At 48.3% G+C, this 18,980-nt stretch overlaps 1 protein-coding gene across 2 annotated transcripts in view; it reads left to right on the top strand.

Annotated features, from left to right (window-relative positions):
• The window catches only part of LOC138580909 (serine protease 33-like), a 281,640-nt gene that overhangs the window by 93,244 nt on the left and 169,416 nt on the right, over positions 1-18,980 (top strand). Inside the window, exon 1 of one of the 2 annotated variants that reach the window (XM_069651839.1) lies at positions 6,653-6,862. The exons of the other annotated variant lie outside the window; for it this stretch is intronic. Within the exon in view, the coding sequence (XP_069507940.1) occupies positions 6,805-6,862 (58 nt within the window). The 5' untranslated portion in view covers positions 6,653-6,804. Of the gene's footprint in view, positions 1-6,652; positions 6,863-18,980 lie in introns of those variants that run through there. 2 annotated transcript variants of the gene reach the window in all.

An 18,980-nucleotide genomic window follows, 5' to 3' on the forward strand; every position in this document is an offset into this window, starting at 1 on the left:
AAGTGGTGGAAAAGAGCAGCAAGCAGGAAGGCACAAGGTGGGTGGGGCTTGCTAAGCGGTGAAAAAGAGCGGCAGGAAGGCACCAGGTGGGCGGGGCTTAGGCCAGGTGACCTAGATCCACTTGTACCTGCTCCTCATCTGCAAAGAAAAAGAAGCTGGAGGGCTCCTTAAGTAGGGAAACAGAGTGGCAAGCAGGAATGCACCAGGTGGGCGTGGCTTGCTAAGTGGTGAAAAAGAGCGGGAAGCAGGAAGGCACCAGGTGGGCGGGGCTTGCTAAGTAGTGAAAAAGAGCGGCAATCAGGAAGGCACCATTTGGGCGTGGCTTGCTAACTGGTGAAAAAGAGCAGCAGGCAGGAAGGCACCAGGTGGGCGGGGCTTAGGCCAGGTGACCTAAATCCACTTGCACCAAACCCCCCCTTCTGCAAAGGAAAAAAAGAAGCTGGAGGGCTCCTTAAGTAGGGAAACAGAGCGGCAAGCAGGAAGGCACCAGGTGGGCGTGGCTTGCTAAGTGGTGAAAAAGAGCAGGAAGAAGGAAGGCACCAGGGGGGCGGGGCTTGCTAAGTGGTGAAAAAGAGCGGCAAGCAGGAAGGCACCAGGTGGGCGGAGCTTGCTAAGTGGTGAAAAAGAGCGTGAAGCAGTAAGGCACCAGGTGGGCAGGGCTTGCTAAGTGGTGAAAAAGAGTGGCAGGCAGGAAGGTACCAGGTGGGCGGAGCTTAGGCCAGGTGACCTAGATCCACTTGCACCAAACCCCCCCTTCTGCAAAGGAAAAGAAGCTGGAGGGCTCCTTAAGTAGGGAAACAGAGCAGGAAGGCACCAGGTGGGCGTGGCTTGCTAAGTGGTGAAAAAGAGCAGGAAGAAGGAAGGCACCAGGTGGGCGGGGCTTGCTAAGTGGTGAAAAAGAGCGGCAAGCAGGAAGGCACAGGTGGGCGGGGCTTGCTAAGTGGTGAAAAAGAGCGTGAAGCAGGAAGGCACCAGGTGGGCGGGGCTTGCTAAGTGGTGAAAAAGAGTGGCAGGCAGGAAGGCACCAGTTGGGCGGGGCTTAGGCCAGGTGACCTAGATCCACTTGCACCTGCTCCCCATCTGCAAAGGAAAAGAGGCTGGAGGGCTCCTTGCGTAGGGAAACAGAGTGGCAAGCAGGAATGCACCAGGTGGGCGGGGCTTGTTAAGTGGTGGAAAAGAGCGGCAAGCAGGAAGGCACCAGGTGGGCGGGGCTTGCTAAGTGGTGAAAAAGAGCGGCAGGAAGGCACCAGGTGGCGGGGGCTTAGGCCAGGTGACCTAGATCCACTTGCACCTGCTCCCCATCTGCAAAGAAAAAGAAGCTGGCGGGCTCCTTAAGTAGGGAAACAGAGTGGCAAGCAGGAATGCACCAGGTGGACGTGGCTTGCTAAGTGGTGAAAAAGAGCGGGAAGCAGGAAGGCACCAGGTGGGCGGGGCTTGCTAAGTAGTGAAAAAAAGCGGCAATCAGGAAGGCACCATTTGGGCGGGGCTTGCTAAGTGGTGAAAAAGAGCAGCAGGCAGGAAGGCACCAGGTGGGCGGGGCTTAGGCCAGGTGACCTAAATCCACTTGCACCTGCTCCCCATCTGCAAAGGAAAAGAAGCTGGAGGGCTCCTTAAGTAGGGAAACAGAGCGGCAAGCAGGAAGGCACCAGATGGGTGTGGCTTGCTAAGTGGTGAAAAAGAACGGCAAGCAGGAAGGCACCAGGTGGGCGGGGCTTGCTAAGTGGTGAAAAAGAGCGGCAAGCAGGAAGGCACCAGGTGGGCAGGGCTTGCTAAGTGGTGAAAAAGAGCGGCAGGCAGGAAGGCACCAGGTGGACGGGGCTTAGGCCAGGTGACCTAAATCCACTTGCGCTTGCTCCCCATCTGCAAAGGAAAAGAAGCTGGAGGGCTCTTTAAGTAGGGAAACAGTGCGGCAAGCAGGAAGGCCCCAGGTGGGCGGGGCTTGTTAAGTGGTGAAAAAGAGCGGCAAGCAGGAAGGCACCAGGTGGGCGGGGCTTGTTAAGTGGTGAAAAAGAGCGGCAGGCAGGAAGGCACCAGGTGGGCGGGGCTTAGGCCAGGTGACCTAGATCCACTTGCACCTGCTCCCCATCTGCAAAGAAAAAGAAGCTGGCGGGCTCCTTAAGTAGGGAAACAGAGTGGCAAGCAGGAATGCACCAGGTGGGCGTGGTTTGCTAAGTGGTGAAAAAGAGCCGGAAGCAGGAAGGCACCAGGTGGGCGGGGCTTGCTAAGTAGTGAAAAAGAGCGGCAATCAGGAAGGCACCATTTGGGCGGGGCTTGCTAAGTGGTGAAAAAGAGCAGCAGGCAGGAAGGCACCAGGTGGGCGGGGCTTAGGCCAGGTGACCTAAATCCACTTGCACCTGCTCCCCATCTGCAAAGGAAAAGAAGCTGGAGGGCTCCTTAAGTAGGGAAACAGAGCGGCAAGCAGGAAGGCACCAGATGGGTGTGGCTTGCTAAGTGGTGAAAAAGAACGGCAAGCAGGAAGGCACCAGGTGGGCGGGGCTTGCTAAGTGGTGAAAAAGAGCGGCAAGCAGGAAGGCACCAGGTGGGCGGGGCTTGTTAAGTGGTGAAAAAGAGCGGCAGGCAGGAAGGCACCAGGTGGGCGGGGCTTAGGCCAGGTGACCTAGATCCACTTGCACCTGCTCCCCAATAAAAAACATTAATTACAAAAATGTAATTCATTTTACATGAGCAACAATCAACTTCAAGGAGAGCACTGCTCGCAGCCTTGGATAATAGAAACAATTTAGACCGATCGGCAACAGCTAGCTACTCGCCATATTAATGTGGGAAACGACTGATCTAACTATTAGCCCTTATATCATACTTCTTATACTTATTCAGCATTCTTGTTCTTTATAGCCATGCTCTATGCATGCATCTAGATGTAGCAAATACAACACATTGGCTCTGGGACTGAGTTAAATACAACAAGGCCTATCGTAAGTGTCGAATCACAGACGAATTTAGTACAGGTTTCAAATATCTTTTCACGTTAGCACAAAGTGTTTTACATTCTCGGTGACACTCTCACACATCAGACACATATCTTACCCATGGGCCTTCCATGAGTGCGTGAGACTTGCGACCAGTAATAACCCCAGACTGACACGACAGTATAGTGATCTTTCGTACTCTGTATCATGAACCATCGAACTCGCCCCTTCTGGGCCTCCTGGTCCCTAACACGTCGGGCCTTACACCCCATAATACTACCAACATGGCGGCAAGCTCACAACGCTGCTCGCCAGTCTTCACGTTCTACGCAGCGTCCTCTATAAAGAAGCCACACCCCCGCTGTCCCGTGCGTCTCAACGCTGCTACTAGCTGTGATCAGACGTGTGCTCCGAACCTTCTCTAGTGCTACTTGCTATCCCCTGGCCCCTGGATTCCCTTCTCCCGACTTCTTCCCTCTTTCCTAACTTCCCGGAATCCCTGCGCCGCTTCCGCGTGTCCCCAACTCCTTCTTGAATACTCCAGGTGTTTCCCGTGATCCTGGACATCGAAGCTGAATGTAATCTGGAAGCCGAGGACGGCCGAGCTGGCTTATTTAAGTCCCGAACCATACGAAAGAAGACTCCACCTAAAGAGGACATCAGGCAACATAGACAGGTGAGAAGGGGGGAAACCTGTGACACTCTGGGGGAAATAATGTCAATTTAACGATTAACACATGCCAGCAATCTACGTTCAACATACTCGAAACCAGCGTTTAGCTTTACCACATTGCTTGTCAATTCCTCTCTTGACAGGCAGCTAACAGCAGTGTTAGGCTTCTTTTTCCCTCTTGTTATACAACTCCTTGGATCATCCCACAGGTTTCTAAGGTTCAAATCAGTCAAAAAATGCTTAGATGATTGATGCACTTAATACATTTACCTCCGTTCAGACTCAATAAGTGAGTCCGAGCATCTCTGTATGGGTCCAGACCATCCTGGCTCCATAGTCTCAACCAGTATCTCACCGGATTATATTTTTGCCACTGCTCCAGCTGGCAAAGTGTCAAGCTCAAAACGGACTAGAGGTGCAGGGGTGCTCTGTGGTAATAGTAAGATTTTCTTAAGAAACTTATGATCACATGCAAATAGTTTTGTTAAATTAGTATGCCCCCAAACCTCTGAAACATACTGGGCCGCTGCTCTCAGTGATCGTTTTTGAAAAAGACCAAGAGCAAGGGAAATAGCTCCACTACCGTGGTTCAAAAAGAAGGAATTGATGGCCCCTTTGTATTTGTCCATACTGATATTGGACTTTACTATCTGTGAGGACCAACTCTCGGATTCATGGAACCTGATTCCCAAGTAATCAAAATGCTTAACTCCTTCAAGAGGGACGTTATTCATTTTAAAAGACACTCGCTTCCGTTTATTTAGCCAGGGAGTAAAGTCATGAATATGGATTTTGTAACATTCAACTCCAAGTGTAAATCTCTACACTTAAAAGAAAAAGTTGATAAAGCCCTTTCAAGCCCAGCGGGAGTTGCTGTCATAATCACTGCATCATCGGCATAGAAAAGTGCTGGCTCTTTTACTGATCCCATTTTTGGACAGTCCTGTCACTCCATTAATAAGACATTGAGAATTCCTGAACATATATATTAAAAAGAAGGGGTGCCAAGACACAACCCTGCCTCACGCTCCTATGCACATCAAAATCTCTCGTTAATTCTCCCCCTAGGCCATAACGTACCTTTCGCTTGGTTGTCTGAATACAATGCTGAAATGATTCAAATAAATTTTCGAGGAGCATTGCGGGCAAAAAGGATTCGCCAAAGAGTAACTCTTGAGACTGAATAAAATGCAGTTTTCAAATCTAAAAAAGCAACGTACAACTTCATCTTAAATGAAACCGTTATTTCTGTATCAAAAGAGATAATGCGAAACATTGATTCACTGTGCTTCTACCTTGTCTAAACCCAGCATGACGAAAGCTTATTACATTATTACTGTCTGCCCGACCTGGAGGTGATCTAGGATCACCTTACCAAACATTTAACCCGCCCAACAGTGAGATTGGGCGGTAATTGGATGGCTAATCCCTTCCTCCTTTTTTATAGAGAGGAATTATTATTGCTTGACGCCATGAGTTTGGAATTAGACTGGTTTTTAGAATAGCATTAAAGACCTCACAGACAACTGGGGACCACACGCCTACCTAGTTCTTAAATAAATCAATAGGGAGTAGGTCGGGGCCTGCAGCTTTTCTGCTTTTCATTGATCTAGACCCACCTCTTTGGCGTTAAAACTCAAATGCACTCAAATGCGACTCTATCTCACAATTGTCCAGCTCTTCAATGTTCCCGACCACTTCCATACCCTCATGAAGCTTATAAAGATCAAAGAAATGGGATCTTCATTCATCTTCCTGCATGCAGCATTGGAGTTCCTGACAGTGGTCAAAGTGTATGAAAAGAAGTAGTGGAACTATGTTCCCTACTGGCCTGCAACGCTCCCCACAGACACCATTCCCTCATCACCTCCTACGCACAACGCAAACCCCCAAACACATGCGCCTGCTCTTTAAGGGAACGTTCAGTGCAGTGCACTCAAAGTGCAAGTTTCAACTTCTTCCTATACTTTATTTAAAAAACAAAACCATTCCGGAACGGTTTGTTTTTAAAATAAAAATATAGGAACAGTAAATCTTAATTAAAAAAAGTAGAGGAGCACCGCTCGTAACCGCTTCCGCCCCCTATGACCACTGACTTCCTGATTCCCCTTTAGGTCCTTATCGGTCACCATTTACAAAAAAGAAAACTATTCCTTGAGTCAAGAGCATTCCTCAAAGCAAGCCATTTATGACATACAAATGCCCCTTTTTAGTTGCAATTCGTATTTGATACTCTGCTCTCAAGCAGCGTAGGTTGATCTTATCCACTCCAGTGCCACACTTAACATAAGAGATGATCTTTTCCTTGGATATAAGACAGTATTTGTCAAACCAGCCTGCTTTTGATATGGCCCTCCTTTTTACATTAGTCGAAGATGTGCTTAAGTGTTAACTTTTCAAAATACAGCAGCACGTGAGAATTTGTGTCATCATCATTACAAATACAGCCCAAAGTGCCCATGATTGAAAAGTATATAAAAGATTTTTAATTACGGTCAATAACCCCTGACCACTTTAACTGATTTCGTGCCTGACCTTTTATCATTGGGAAGATATATTCAAGGGCTTAGACTTTAATTCTGCTGAGGTTTGTATTAATACAGTCAGGGGATAATGATCCCACTCTACCCTATCCCATTTATCCCCATTAATAAATATGTAATCGATCTGTGACGAACCAGTGGGACCAGAAAAAGACCTTTTGGGCGGATTGTCCTTTGGGAAACAGCCATTACAGGCCCTCCAATTTAGATTGCTAAATGTTGTGACCACTTATATTGCTAGTGGATGGGTTATTTTGGGTATGGAACGTTCCCTTGCGGAACACCCCAAGCAATGTTCTGATCTTCCCAAAGATCCAACAGTTCACTCTGCGGTTCAATTTGCATGTGTAAATCTCCAGCAACAATAACATTACAGTGTTTGCTTTTTTCCCATTAGGAGGGAAGTGTCGGAAGCAGCGGTAACGCTTTGCTGCGTTGCCATGTGGCTTGACGCTCATCCCGAGTTTAGGTCCTTTCCTCTAGTCTACTCATCTTGCAGGCGTGTCGGCTGCAGATCCTTGGTCTCTGTGGCGTTTACAGCTCCTATGGTTTGTAGCATATGGAGCTTGGAGCCTGGAGCCCATGTGTTTCTCAGCCGCCTCTTTAATCTTTTGAGGCAATATCTATCGGAGAAGCACAACACTCAGCACGCAGGCTGATGTCTGGGAAGCTTAGGTCAGCCGCGTGGCGTCCAGGCGCAGACAGCTGTCAGAGCGGTAAGCGTTTGTTTTTCTCTTGTGGGACTCGCCAGGACAGCCCACTGGTCCAGTTTACTGGAATAGCCCATTCAGGCAGTCCACTTTAAACAGCCCACCCTGGAGAGTGGTGCTACTTACTTACCCGTTCAGTTGCCCGTTTTCTGGAGGAGTGGTTTTATTGCCTAGTTGCAGCCCCCTCTAGAGAAAGGTGCTGCTTTTGATGTGCAGTTGCTGCTCACGCTGGGTATAATCACTGTCTCCACATGTCCTGATCCCAGGGGGTGATACCCTGGCCGCCAGTAAAAAAAGCTGTGATTATGGTTTGCGCTCAAAGGACTAGGAGTATAAAATTCATACCCCTAGGCCGCGGGCTAAATCCATCATAGGATTGGTGGAAACTGGATTACCAGGTTTGGGTATCCTCTTTCCCTCACTCCCTAGAGATCGAGTCCTAGAGGTTTTGTCCCTCAGCACTTGCAGAAGACGGAGAATGCAGAGTGACCTTTCTGAGTCTGAAATGTCTAAAGTTGTGGAGAATGCTTCCCCCTCTAAATTTCCTGCTCATGAATGCACAAACCAGGAGCCTGGCAACCCCCTATCAATGTGTAACTCTGCGGTTCCCGTATCTTTGCGGAGCACTCTAAGTGCTGATAAGACAGCGACACTATGGAGCGTGCCCCACTCCTGCTGTTTTTTTATCCCTGGAAAAGCCTGAGAAACACTCAGGTAGTAACATAGCACATCTCATGTTGTCCAAGGCTACCCCGCAAGAGGCGGCTAGTTGTACTACTTCTCTATTCGAGCCATCAGCCCATGCTCACTGGCCCAATCTCATGGCCAGTATTAGCAAAGAGTAACTTTTATGTACGAGTCCTTTCGATCTTGACCTATTGGCGGACTGTAAAGAACTGGGCTGTGGACCTGCGCTCACCGAGAGTGAATGTTGTTCCACAATCAAATTAACCCCTCAACCCTGCGGATGGGATTCAGTTGTCTAAACTGGATAAGGCCTGTCATGCTAATTCACACAACGGGCAACTTAATCAGGCCTCACAAACGGACCCCTGCAGTGGTGAACTTCTGGTGCCCATCAGGTCCATCATGACCATTTTTAAAAGTACCCAGACCCCCAATATTGACATTATTGTCCCTGCCGCGTAGGTACGTGCTCCTATCCCTGAATTTGCTTTGAAATTGGATCAAGAAAAGATTAATCAACCTACATTGATTAATGCCACCCCTAAGTTGGGTTTGTCGAAGAATCAGCGCATAAGAACGTGTCACATGACCAAAATAAATGACACAAGTACACACGACTTTGTCATGGATCAGAGAAATGTTATCGCCAATATCTGTAAGGCCGATGCTAAGGAGTCTAGCGAAACCTTGCGGTACAAGGTCTTAGCATGGCTAAGGCAAAGATCTGGGCCGGGGGTGGTCATGCTATTGGACTTGAAGATTCTTCGCAGGGTGGACCTCAAAGACTGGTGTGTACAATCCAATAATCACTGTGTCCTAGTGGGATGTGGTTCTAGCACCTTACCAGCGTTCTTAAGACAGTGTAAATATCTTTCTAGAGGGGCTTCTAGATGTAATTTGATTCTTTGATGCTCCACGTTGGTTAGGGAGGCTCCTCCATGTATCCTTGCCTCATGCCTAGCTTACCGTTTAGTCTCTAACTATTGTCCATTACCCTCTGATGTTGTTTGGCTTCTTGATTTTGGTTATTCCATTTATCTTGTTGTCTGATTCCCTGTCTTTTGTAAGTTTTTTGCTTGTATGTTTTGTTCGATGTTTTGTTGGCGCCCTTAAGCCTTCGGGTACCTCGGTGAGCGATATGAACGATTAAACATAAACATTAGTGCATTAACAGAGTCAGAGAGTATATTGATCATGGACATACCTGGGGGTCCATGTGGTCTATTCAAAATATTGAATATCCCAAGTTGCTCGCCCATCTGTGTTCTTATGGACAAAAACTGCAAATCGGGGGGATCATATGTACAATCTACCACTTTCAACCTTAATGTTGAATCAAGCCAAATGGCCAGGCCACCACTGGGCCTTCCTTTGGGACCTTTAGACGCGGGAACTGAGAAGGATCCATACCCCTGAAACCAGACAGGAACCATAGACCAAGTTTCTTGAAAAAACAATGCAAAAACTTAACAACATAACGTGTGTAAAACATAGCTTGACAGTTCTGCCATCATATGCTACCTGAAGTCCTAAATACCGCAATAATGACATCATATGCCTGGCACAGTCATAATTTGTATGGTGGTTTAACCATTTGCCCAGGTACTGCCAACATATGCCACATGCAGCATTAAAGGTTCCAATATTGCCATCACATGCCTGGCATAGACAACACATGTAAAGTTTTCCCTCACATGTGAAAGTGCTGCTATCACATCCTAAGTGCAGCCTCACATGCACTTATAATTACATCATATCACTAGCACAGTCACCATATGCTAGTTTTAAATTCACAGGTGCTGCCATCATATGGCAAGTGCAGCCTCAACTGTCCCAACAATGCCATCATGTGCTTGGCAAGTCACCAACATATAAAGCAGCATCTAAACTACATTAAGACATATTCTAACTCGGGTGCGTATCAGGTAATAATATCCCTATATATATATATGGTCGCTGTATATCATGTCTCCGGGAAAAGGTTTTGGCAACATTATATATGTGACCATATATGTAGAGACAGTGGGGCGGGAGTTGCAGTGGTGTCCCCCGCTCCCCTTGAAAAAAAACAAAAAGTTTGAGGGTTGCAGGGGTGTCCCCGCATGTTCCATGTAATAATGTCCCCTCAAAAAACGGCAATTTTTCGGCGATTTCTTTGCATGGCGATATTTTTGATGGTCACATTATTGCATGGAACCCTCGGGTGTGGATGGGGATATTACAGAGGACAACACACTCAGGGTATTAAATAGCATGAGAGCAGCTGAGGATATGATACAGGCTGGGCCAACTTCTTCCCGGACGGTTTCATGGATGTGGTCAACTTGGTGATCATGTACACCCTTGTGCCAGGTCGTGCCGCTCCCAGGCTCTTTGCTGAACCTGGGAGCGACCAGTTGGACTCAGGAGGCTCTGGCGGTGACAAGGATGAGGTGTCTGAGGTGAGGAACCCTTCAGAGACTGCGCCAGAGGGGATCGTACAGTAACAGATTCAGGGAATACAGCTGTGGGTGTTGTTTGGGTGAGATGTGTGGATGGGAATGGCCGCAGCTATTAACAGGGCCATAGGTAGTCAATGGGTGGGTGACAAGTCTAAGGACGGCCACAGGCTGTGTGTCTGTATTTGTATTGCATCTCCACTTTATCAAGTCAATTCTTTTGCCGCCTCACTAGGTGCCACGCTATGAGCCAAAACTAAAAATGGGGATTCTGCGAGAAAGGGGGATCTTTAAAATCCAGAGCAGTGATGTTTGCCTAAAAGACAAAATGCAAGCTGCAGTGCTCAAAGGTAACCGAGGATGTGATCCCATCATCCCCGATATAACAAGCATTGGCAATGCCAATAGTTTTGGTTCCATGTGATATAATCACAGCAATAATTGCCATGGTAACAAAATATCGCCGCAAAAATGACGCCGTTTTTGCGCTGCAGTCCATGTAAAACATGCGGGGGACACCCCCGCAACCCCCAGACCCATTATACCATTTAAGGGGGGCATGGGACACCCCCGCAATCCCCGCTCCACTTAAATGGTATAATGGGGCACACTTTTACCGAGTCAAACGGCGGCATTTTTGCTGCGATATTTTTTTACCACGACATTTTTGCAGCGATTAGATTACCTGATACCATAGTTTTGGTGTTTACTGTTGTTTTTTTGCATTTGGCATTCATAGGCACCAGGGTGTAAGGAGGAGAGTGCAAAGTGTTAGAGGAGGATGCGATAAGCAGTGCAGGTGTGCAATGGGATGAGAAGGGGACTAGAGCAATGGAGGAAGCCATTGATAGAGGGTGTTGATGATGAGCAAGAGGAAATAAGCACGAGAAAGGGTCCGAGAGTAAGAGAAAAAGTGACTGTGAGAGGAAGGGTGAGTGAAAAAGTAAGGGCTGAGAGCAAAGGAGAGAATTGGAGAAGACGGAAGATGGGGGTATCTTTAAGAGGGCCAGAGAGAGGGAGATAGTGAGAGAGTGCTGCGTTAAGTGGGCAAGAGTGGGAGGTACGAAAGCGCGCACGGGCCGTCTTAGTGCGGTCTGAACCTGTAACATGAACACTACACACATTTATGACACACCCAGCATTACTCCACTTAGCAGTCAGACCAGGGTTCAAATCTTTAATGCGCAGGCTACATACGGACCTATCTTCCCGTGCATGAGCCCATTGAACTATCCTACCCGAAATCCAATATGCGACTTTGATGCAAGACAAAGTGGGAAAAAATATGAAAAGAAACAGGATCCTGTAGGTGACCCTGGACTGATAGATTCGGGTCTGGGCGTGGCTAGAGGCTGCAATGATGAGCTAAAGGTGGCTCAGTGAATGGGATCTTTAGATGTTGCACATGAAGGATGCATTGCACGGTTTGACACAACCCCTAAGGTTAAAAACAATGGTATGGACCCTTATGTCTTTTTTGGTGATGCCATCCCTGACTCTTGAGCTTCCTCCTTGGCTTTCTCAGCGCATTGTTTTACATTTTGTGTCCTGATCGTCTGTCTCTTCTGTTGTTTGCGCGCCTTGAGACCTGCGGGCTTGTGGCGCGATGGAATAAAAATTCTAAATAAAAAAATAAATGTACCCTCTGAAAAATGGAATGCAATGTCATCAAAAATATCTGAGCCACTACTTGTACAACAATGTGATATTCAACTCCTAGGAAGGTGCATTGGCCATGGGAGAATTCTTCTAATTCATAAAGGAACACAGCTCAGTGGCTGAACTTCAGAGTCACCCTTGGCAATCATTGCTCACTGAGTGAACTCCGCGCCCACGGGGCCGGAAATGGTCATTGCTATTAGCGAAGCCAGTTTACCCCCTTCTCCGAAATGTAGAGCTGGCCCCCCCTTCAGGATCACATAGTGGTTGTTCCAGATCTCCCTCAAGATCAATTTCCTGCAGAATTTACGGATCCATTCCACCTTCTCCGGCTGTAAGGGCTGCTGGCCTCCACCCTCCGGGCCCTGGAAGAACAGGCAGACAATGACCGAGAGGTGACCAGCGAGTGACCCGAGGGGTGGCAGCAGATCACCCAGCAACCAGATGGCACCAGGAGCCTATCTGCCAGTGGCACTGGGCCAATTACAAACAAATGGGGATGATGGAAGAGGGTGCGGTGGAGCAGGGGACCCCGGCCCATTTGAAGAGAATCGTATATAGTTGCAAAGTAGGATAAGCCGTGCAGATGGCTGCCGCCTGGAAAAGCGATCACTAGGCGACTCCAGCGTTGACAGGCACGTGGCATGTAACTGTCGTGACTGTAAAGGGCTATGGTACTCTCCAGTGACTCCTACTCACCTGAAGTTCCAGACGATGTGGTTGGTGTCTGCGAGGTCTCTCTTCTTCTTAGTGTTGCCTTCTGGGTCTTCTTCTTTCTTGTCTTTACCCTCTTGTCGTGTAGGTAAGGACGGGCTCCGCCGGAGGCCACCTTGGTGGCAGGGAAAAACACCTAGCCAAGTGGGACCCCCAGCTAGCCCGCCTTAGTCTCAGGGAAAAAGCTTCTGCGGCTCCAAAAAACCCTGGAGGGTGATGACGGCGTGAGGAGTTTGACTTGGCTTGAATCAGGAAAGTCTTTTAATGGCGGGTGTAGAGCCAGCTCGTCCAATGGTGTGATGTTTTGTGAAAGGATCAGCGGATGGTAAGTCCAAGGTAGCGTGTAGGAAAAGAAAAAGTAACAGACGAGAAAAATATGGGGGGAAAAGCCCATAGTGGCTCTTGTGCGTGCAGGGGCACAGGAGCAGAGACAGCCCACCAGCGCTTCCAAGGAAGTATCGTGTGGACCGAAAGAGAGAAACCAAAAAGAACACTCCGGATCCCCGGGAGAGAGAGGCGCGAGGGAGCGGAGGAGACAGAGAGAGCAGAACGAGAATGGCAGCGAAGAGGTGGACGGCGGCAAAGAGAGGCTGCCGTGGAAGGTACCGCGAGTATGACTCGCACGGAGAGCTTAGCGAGCAGAGGACCAGAAAGCCAAACAGGAAATGGAGCGATACAACGCACTGAGCCGAAGCTTCACTGCATAGTTATAGCAACGCCGTAAGCGGCGGGCATTTTAGGGGAGGACTAGACCGCGCGTGGCGCTTCTAGTTGGTATTGACTCCTTACGCTGGGAAAGGATCCATCGATGCCAAACCTTCCAGGGCCGGAACATGACAGTATGCCCCCTCCTCATCGGGGTACCCCCCGGTTTGCCTGGATGTCTTCTGTGAAAAATTTGCAAAAGACGAGGTGCATGAATGTGACGCCGGTGTTCCCAAGTGCGTTCGGCCACAGAATACACCTTCCAATGTACCAGATATTTCAAGGACCCTCAGTAATATCTGTAGTCCACAATATGAGATACTTCATACTCTGCAGGTTCAGAGGGAGAAGGAATCTTATGTTGAACTCTGGGTCTGTGATATGGATTTGGAATAAAAGGCTTAAGTAGAGAGGTATGGAATACAGGATGGACTCTCTTCATCTTCTGTGGGAGTCGAAGTCGGTAAGCCACCGGATTGATCTGTTCAACAATAGGGTAGGGGCCCAAGTATTTAGGGGTGAATTTGCTTAGATGAAGTCACCGGGGGAGGAATTTGGTTGAAAGCCAAACCAAAGTACCGGGAACCCATTCCGGATTGTTCCGTCTATGAAGATCTGCCCCCTTCTTGTTGTTCTTGCGAGTTTCTCCAGGGCTCTCGAGGCCTACTTTTGGGTAGATCGGATAGCCTCCAATAAACTATCCACTGTTGGAGAATCAGAATAACCCTTCCTAATCCCAGGAACATGGGATGGGTGAAATCCATAGGTGCACAAAAATGGACTCATCTTAATTGCAGAATGAAATGTGTTATTGTTTGAACATTCTGCCAAGGGTAACAAAGAGGGCCAGTTGTCCTGCTCCTGGTTACAAAAACATCTGAGGTATTGTTCTAGAGTTGCATTCAGTCTTTCTGTCTGACCGTTGCTTTGTGGGTGTAACCCGGATGAGAGTGCCCTCTGTATCCCCAGTTGCCTACACAGGGAGGCCCAGAATCGAGAGGTGAACTGTGACCCTCTATCAGAGAGCACAGTTCTGGGTAATCCATGGAGTCGAACGATTTCTCGAAGAAAAACTGTTGCCATCTCTGGAGCTGTGGGAAGTCCTGTAAGTGGAGTGAAGTGGGCCATCTTACTGAAGGAGTCTACAGTGACCATAATGGCTCGGTGACCCTCCGAAAGTGGGAGGTCCACAATAAAGTCAGTTGACATGTGCTCCCAGGGCTGTGAGGGAACCTCTGGTTGTTGCAACAGACCCAACGGCCTGCCAGTTTGGGACTTACTGATGGCACATACTGGACAGGAGGATACGTAATGTCTGACGTCTTGTGACAGAGTAGGCCACCAAAAGAGTCTCTTCACCAATTCCACCGTATTCCTCAGGCCCTTGTGACCTGCCAGGGGGGACTCATGGCACCACCTTAGCACCTGTGTCCTCAGATTATGCGTTGGGATGAATAGAGAAGAATCATGGTATAACAGCCCATCTTTCAAAAGTAGGTCGGGGCTACTTCTGTCATTGCTCTGGATCCCCTCTTGGACATCTTGAAAAAAACTAGAGACCACCGAAATAAACCTCTTATTGGCCAAAATCAGCTCCCTTCCTGGCTGTGTCTCGGGGGAGACCTCCCAGCCTCTTTACAGCGCATCTGCCAAGGTGTTTTGGGAACCTGGTAGGTAAGTGAGGTGGAAGTCGATTTGGGAGAAGAAATACACCCATCTAGCGTGACGGGCATTGACACAATCCATTTGTTTGAGTACCCGCAGATTCCGGTGGTCGGTTCTTATCTCAAAGGGTTCAAGGGATCCTTGTAACAAATGCCTCCATTCCTCACAAGCTCTTTTTATGGCCAAAAGCTCCTTCTCCAATACCGAGTAGTTCCTTTCACTGGGAGTCAGAGATTTGGAAAAATAAGCTACGGGATGTTCCACCCCTTCCTCTGTGTTCTGGAGCAGGGCGGCCCCAATGGCACTGTCTGAAGCATTGGTTTCCAGAACAAAGGGACGCGTCTGGTCAGGCTGGACCAGCATGGGGGCTGAGGTGAACAAGTTCTTGAGGTGTTGGAAGGCCTATACTGCAGCGGAGTCCATGTGAAACTTGACCCCCTTCTTTAATAAAGCTGTGATTGGGAGTACTATCTTGGAGAAGTGAGGGATAAACCGGCGATAGAAATTCGCTAGGCCTAAAAACCTTTGGACCTCCTTGACACTCCTGGGTTCCAGCCATCGGAGAATAGCTTCAACCTTCCCTGGGTCCATCCGGATACCTTTACTGGATAATATGAATCCGAGATAAGCAACTGATTCTGCATGAAATTGACACTTTTCAGGCTTCACAAAGAGCTGGTTCTCTTGGAGACGCCTCAACACTTCCTTCACCACCTGAATGTGTTCCTTGAGATTCACAGAAAATATAAGTATGTCATCGAGGTAGACTACTACCGACCGGTATAACAGATCTGAGAATATCCTGTCCATATACCTTTGAAATATATCGGGCGCATTGACCAGGCCAAATGGCATCATTATGTATTCGAAAAAGGCCTAGAGGGGTCCTGAAAGCTGTCTTCCATTCGTCCCCTTCCTTAATCCTAAGGAGATGATAGGCCCCCCTCAGTTCCAGTTTGGTGAAAATGTTAGATCCTTGCACCGCCTCTAGGATATCTCTGATCAGTGGCATAGGATATCTATCCCGGCGGGTGATCCTATTGAGCCCTCTATAGTCAATGCAAGGCCTCAGTTCGGAAGTTCCCTTCTTGGGAATAAAGAACAAAGAGGTGCCACCTGATTATCGTGATTCGCAAATCAGCCCGTTTTCCAGATTTTCGTCCAGGTACCGTCGTGACTGTAAAGGGCTATGGTACTCTCCCGTGACTCCTCCTCACCTGAAGTTCCAGACGATGTGCTTTGTGTCTGCGAGGTCTCTCTTCTTCTTAGTGTTGCCTTCTGGGTCTTCTTCTTTCTTGTCTTTACCCTCTTGTCGTGTAGGTAAGGACGGGCTCTGCCGGAGACCACCTTGGCGGCAGAGAAAAACACCTAGCCAAGTGGGACCCCCAGCTAGCCCGCCTTAGTCTCAGGGAAAAAGCTTCTGCGGCTCCAAAAAACCCTGGAGGGTGATGACGGCGTGAGGAGTTTGACTTGGCTTGAATCAGGAAAGTCCTTTAATGGCAGGCGTAGAGCCAGCGAGTCCAATGGTGTGATGTTTTGTGAAAGCATCAGCAAATGCTTCACTGCGTAGTTATAGCAACGCCGTAAGCGGCGGCCATCTTAGGGGAAGACTAGACCACGTGTGGCGCTTCTAGTTGGTATTCACTCCTTACGCTGGGAAAGGATCCATCGTTGCCAAACCTTCCAGGGCCGGAACATGACAGTAACAGTACTCATGATTGGCGGGAAATATGTTCACCGAGCCGCTATTGGATTACATCCACATCGTACTACTGTGGTGCCAAGACCAAAAAGTTTGAATACCACTGCTTCCAGACTCTAGCTGTGCTGGTGGTGATGCGAGTGGGCATCCAAAGAAGGGGCTGTTTGAGGTGATTTGACCACATTTTCGAGATTTTCCAGATTTCCATCGAGGTCACGACTTTTTTTTACTGTTCATTTCCTGCTGCTGCCCAGCTGAATACTTCTGCTTGTTGGGCCTCATCGGAGCCCTATTTTTGGTTTGTCAACATTAGGGGGGGAGGGGGACGGGTGTACCCAGATGTTGGCTCCCGTCTTTCTCACTGTTCCCCATCTCTTTGGTACTTTTAAGAAAAGATAGGATGGTTTAACCTGCTTAATTCGGTTTCCCCCCCTTACCACCATGGGGCGGCTCACCGCAGCAGGCGTGTAGTGCAGGCTGTGAGACCACAGGCGACATGAATGGGTAGATATGAGGGCAGCCCCCTCCTCCAGAACAGCATAAGGGGAAGATGGTGGTGACAGACAGAGGGTATGGGATCTGCCACTACATAGAAGATCACGGTATGGAAGGGGTGAGCTTCCAGTGCAGTGACAAATGGCACAGGTCCACTCATTCCATAGTGTGACCACAAAAGTGATGGGTGGAAGGTTTTGAATCAATCTGTACCACTGGCGTTGCTCTGGGCAACCTTCCACACCACCGTTTTTTAGCCCGTCTGAGCCATTGCAAAAGGGGTCCAGCCATATGCAAATCAGTCTGGTACTGCCACCAATGGTAGCAACCCAGCCCGAACTGCTAGGCCAGGTCCCCTCTGCACGGAAACACAAGCAACCCCAGACATGTTTCGGCCTTGTTGGGCCTCCTCAGTGAGGTACAACTTGGTTTTCCTATGGCGCAGCGAGCAAGGGACCCATGTCTGGACATACCCTCTCTCACATAGAGAGACAAACTGTGCCCACTCATTCCATAGCGCCTTGAATTACACGTGCCTACCACCCAACTTAGTGGTGCTTGTGCTTGTTAACTTAGCAGGGTGAAAGTATGTTTTGGCCCTGATGAAGTTGAACCTGAAACATGTACGTATCTCATAGTTCAAAAGCAGATGCATTAGCCCACTGAGCTATTAATGCTTTCATGTTACATTTACACAGCGAGAAGGGCAACATGGCGGGGACGCCCTGGGTGTATGTAAACGAAGCAAGAGCAGATTTAATGAGTACATACAACTCAGTTGTGCTAGTTAATACCTCGAAGTTCTGTTTGTAAACTTGAGGATAGGTTGATAGGAGTGTTATTGTCAGAATATGTGTCCCCGTGCATCTTTCAGCTTGATTGATAGGTTCGTAAAATGCATGTTTACCTGTTAAACTAATCTGCATGTTCAAGAGATTTGTTGCAAGAAGGCGGGCCCCCTGAGAGCTGTTTATTAGGGTGCAACGAATTCATACTCGAGTTCAGTCTGCCGCCTGGGGACCAGAACAGATGCTGCTTTAATGAAAGGATGAGGCGCAGCGCAGGGTTTGCGGGGGCACCTCGGAGCCTCCAGGCAACACCTCGCGTCTCTCCTTCCTCGCTACTGTGGAAAGAAAGCATCTTTTATCTAAACCTGCTGTTGGCGCACTAAAGTCATTTTTGGGTTTTGGCTAATAGGTGGGGCTTAACTATCACCTGTGAGCCAAAACGTTTGCATTTCTCTGTGGCTAGCAGATAGATGACCTGTGAGGAGGGACACACAGCTTGTGGGTTTTTTGTTATTTACCAACCTATTGATTGCCCACGGCCATGCTAGTCCCAGAGGTCCTTCCCACCAACACCCGCCCCTCCCTGCCCAACCCTCATTCTGCTGGGATCTTTTTGAGTTGCCTCTATCAAGCATTAACATCACACTTTGGCCTGCCAGTGTTATTTCTAAGCAGCCTGCTGGACTGGCTTAATTGCAGTTCTACGTTATAACAATGTGTTATTTTGTAGTGGCCTTTAGCCACTTGAATTAGATCTGTTCTTTGCACTAATGTCCTGTTAAAACCAAGCAAGGACGAAGCCAGCAGTTGTGACTTGTGTATAGATATCAAAGCAGCATATGCCCAGGCAAATAGGCCATTTCCAGCTTTTGCCATCTTATGGCCATGTATGGTGGCAGCGCATGGCGAATTCCTATATCATCCCTTCCTAAAAGCCCAAACTGTTGGCTTTGCCAATGCTTGTTATGTGGTTGGATGTTGTGACTCCTAAGTGTAGAGACTGATGTTGTGCACCTTGAAACACTTGTGTATATGCGCGGTATAAATGCCATATCATATCATACCCAACTAAATTCTTACTCAGCAACTGCCCATAGAAGGCTATATTCTTGTCATGCATTGTTAGCATGTAGCAGGGCCCGACTGGGGCATAAAATTGTCTCGCCACCAATGAAAAAGTGTCCCACAGTTGCAAATGGCAATTCACTCCTTTGTGACAGACTGTTTGAATAGTACCCAAGACAGAGTTTTTTGATAAAATGTGATGCAAA

The sequence above is a fragment of the Ambystoma mexicanum genome, chromosome 3p, assembly GCF_040938575.1.
Source record: "Ambystoma mexicanum isolate Mex_15411 chromosome 3p, UKY_AmexF1_1, whole genome shotgun sequence".
NCBI classification, from domain to species: domain Eukaryota; kingdom Metazoa; phylum Chordata; class Amphibia; order Caudata; family Ambystomatidae; genus Ambystoma; species Ambystoma mexicanum.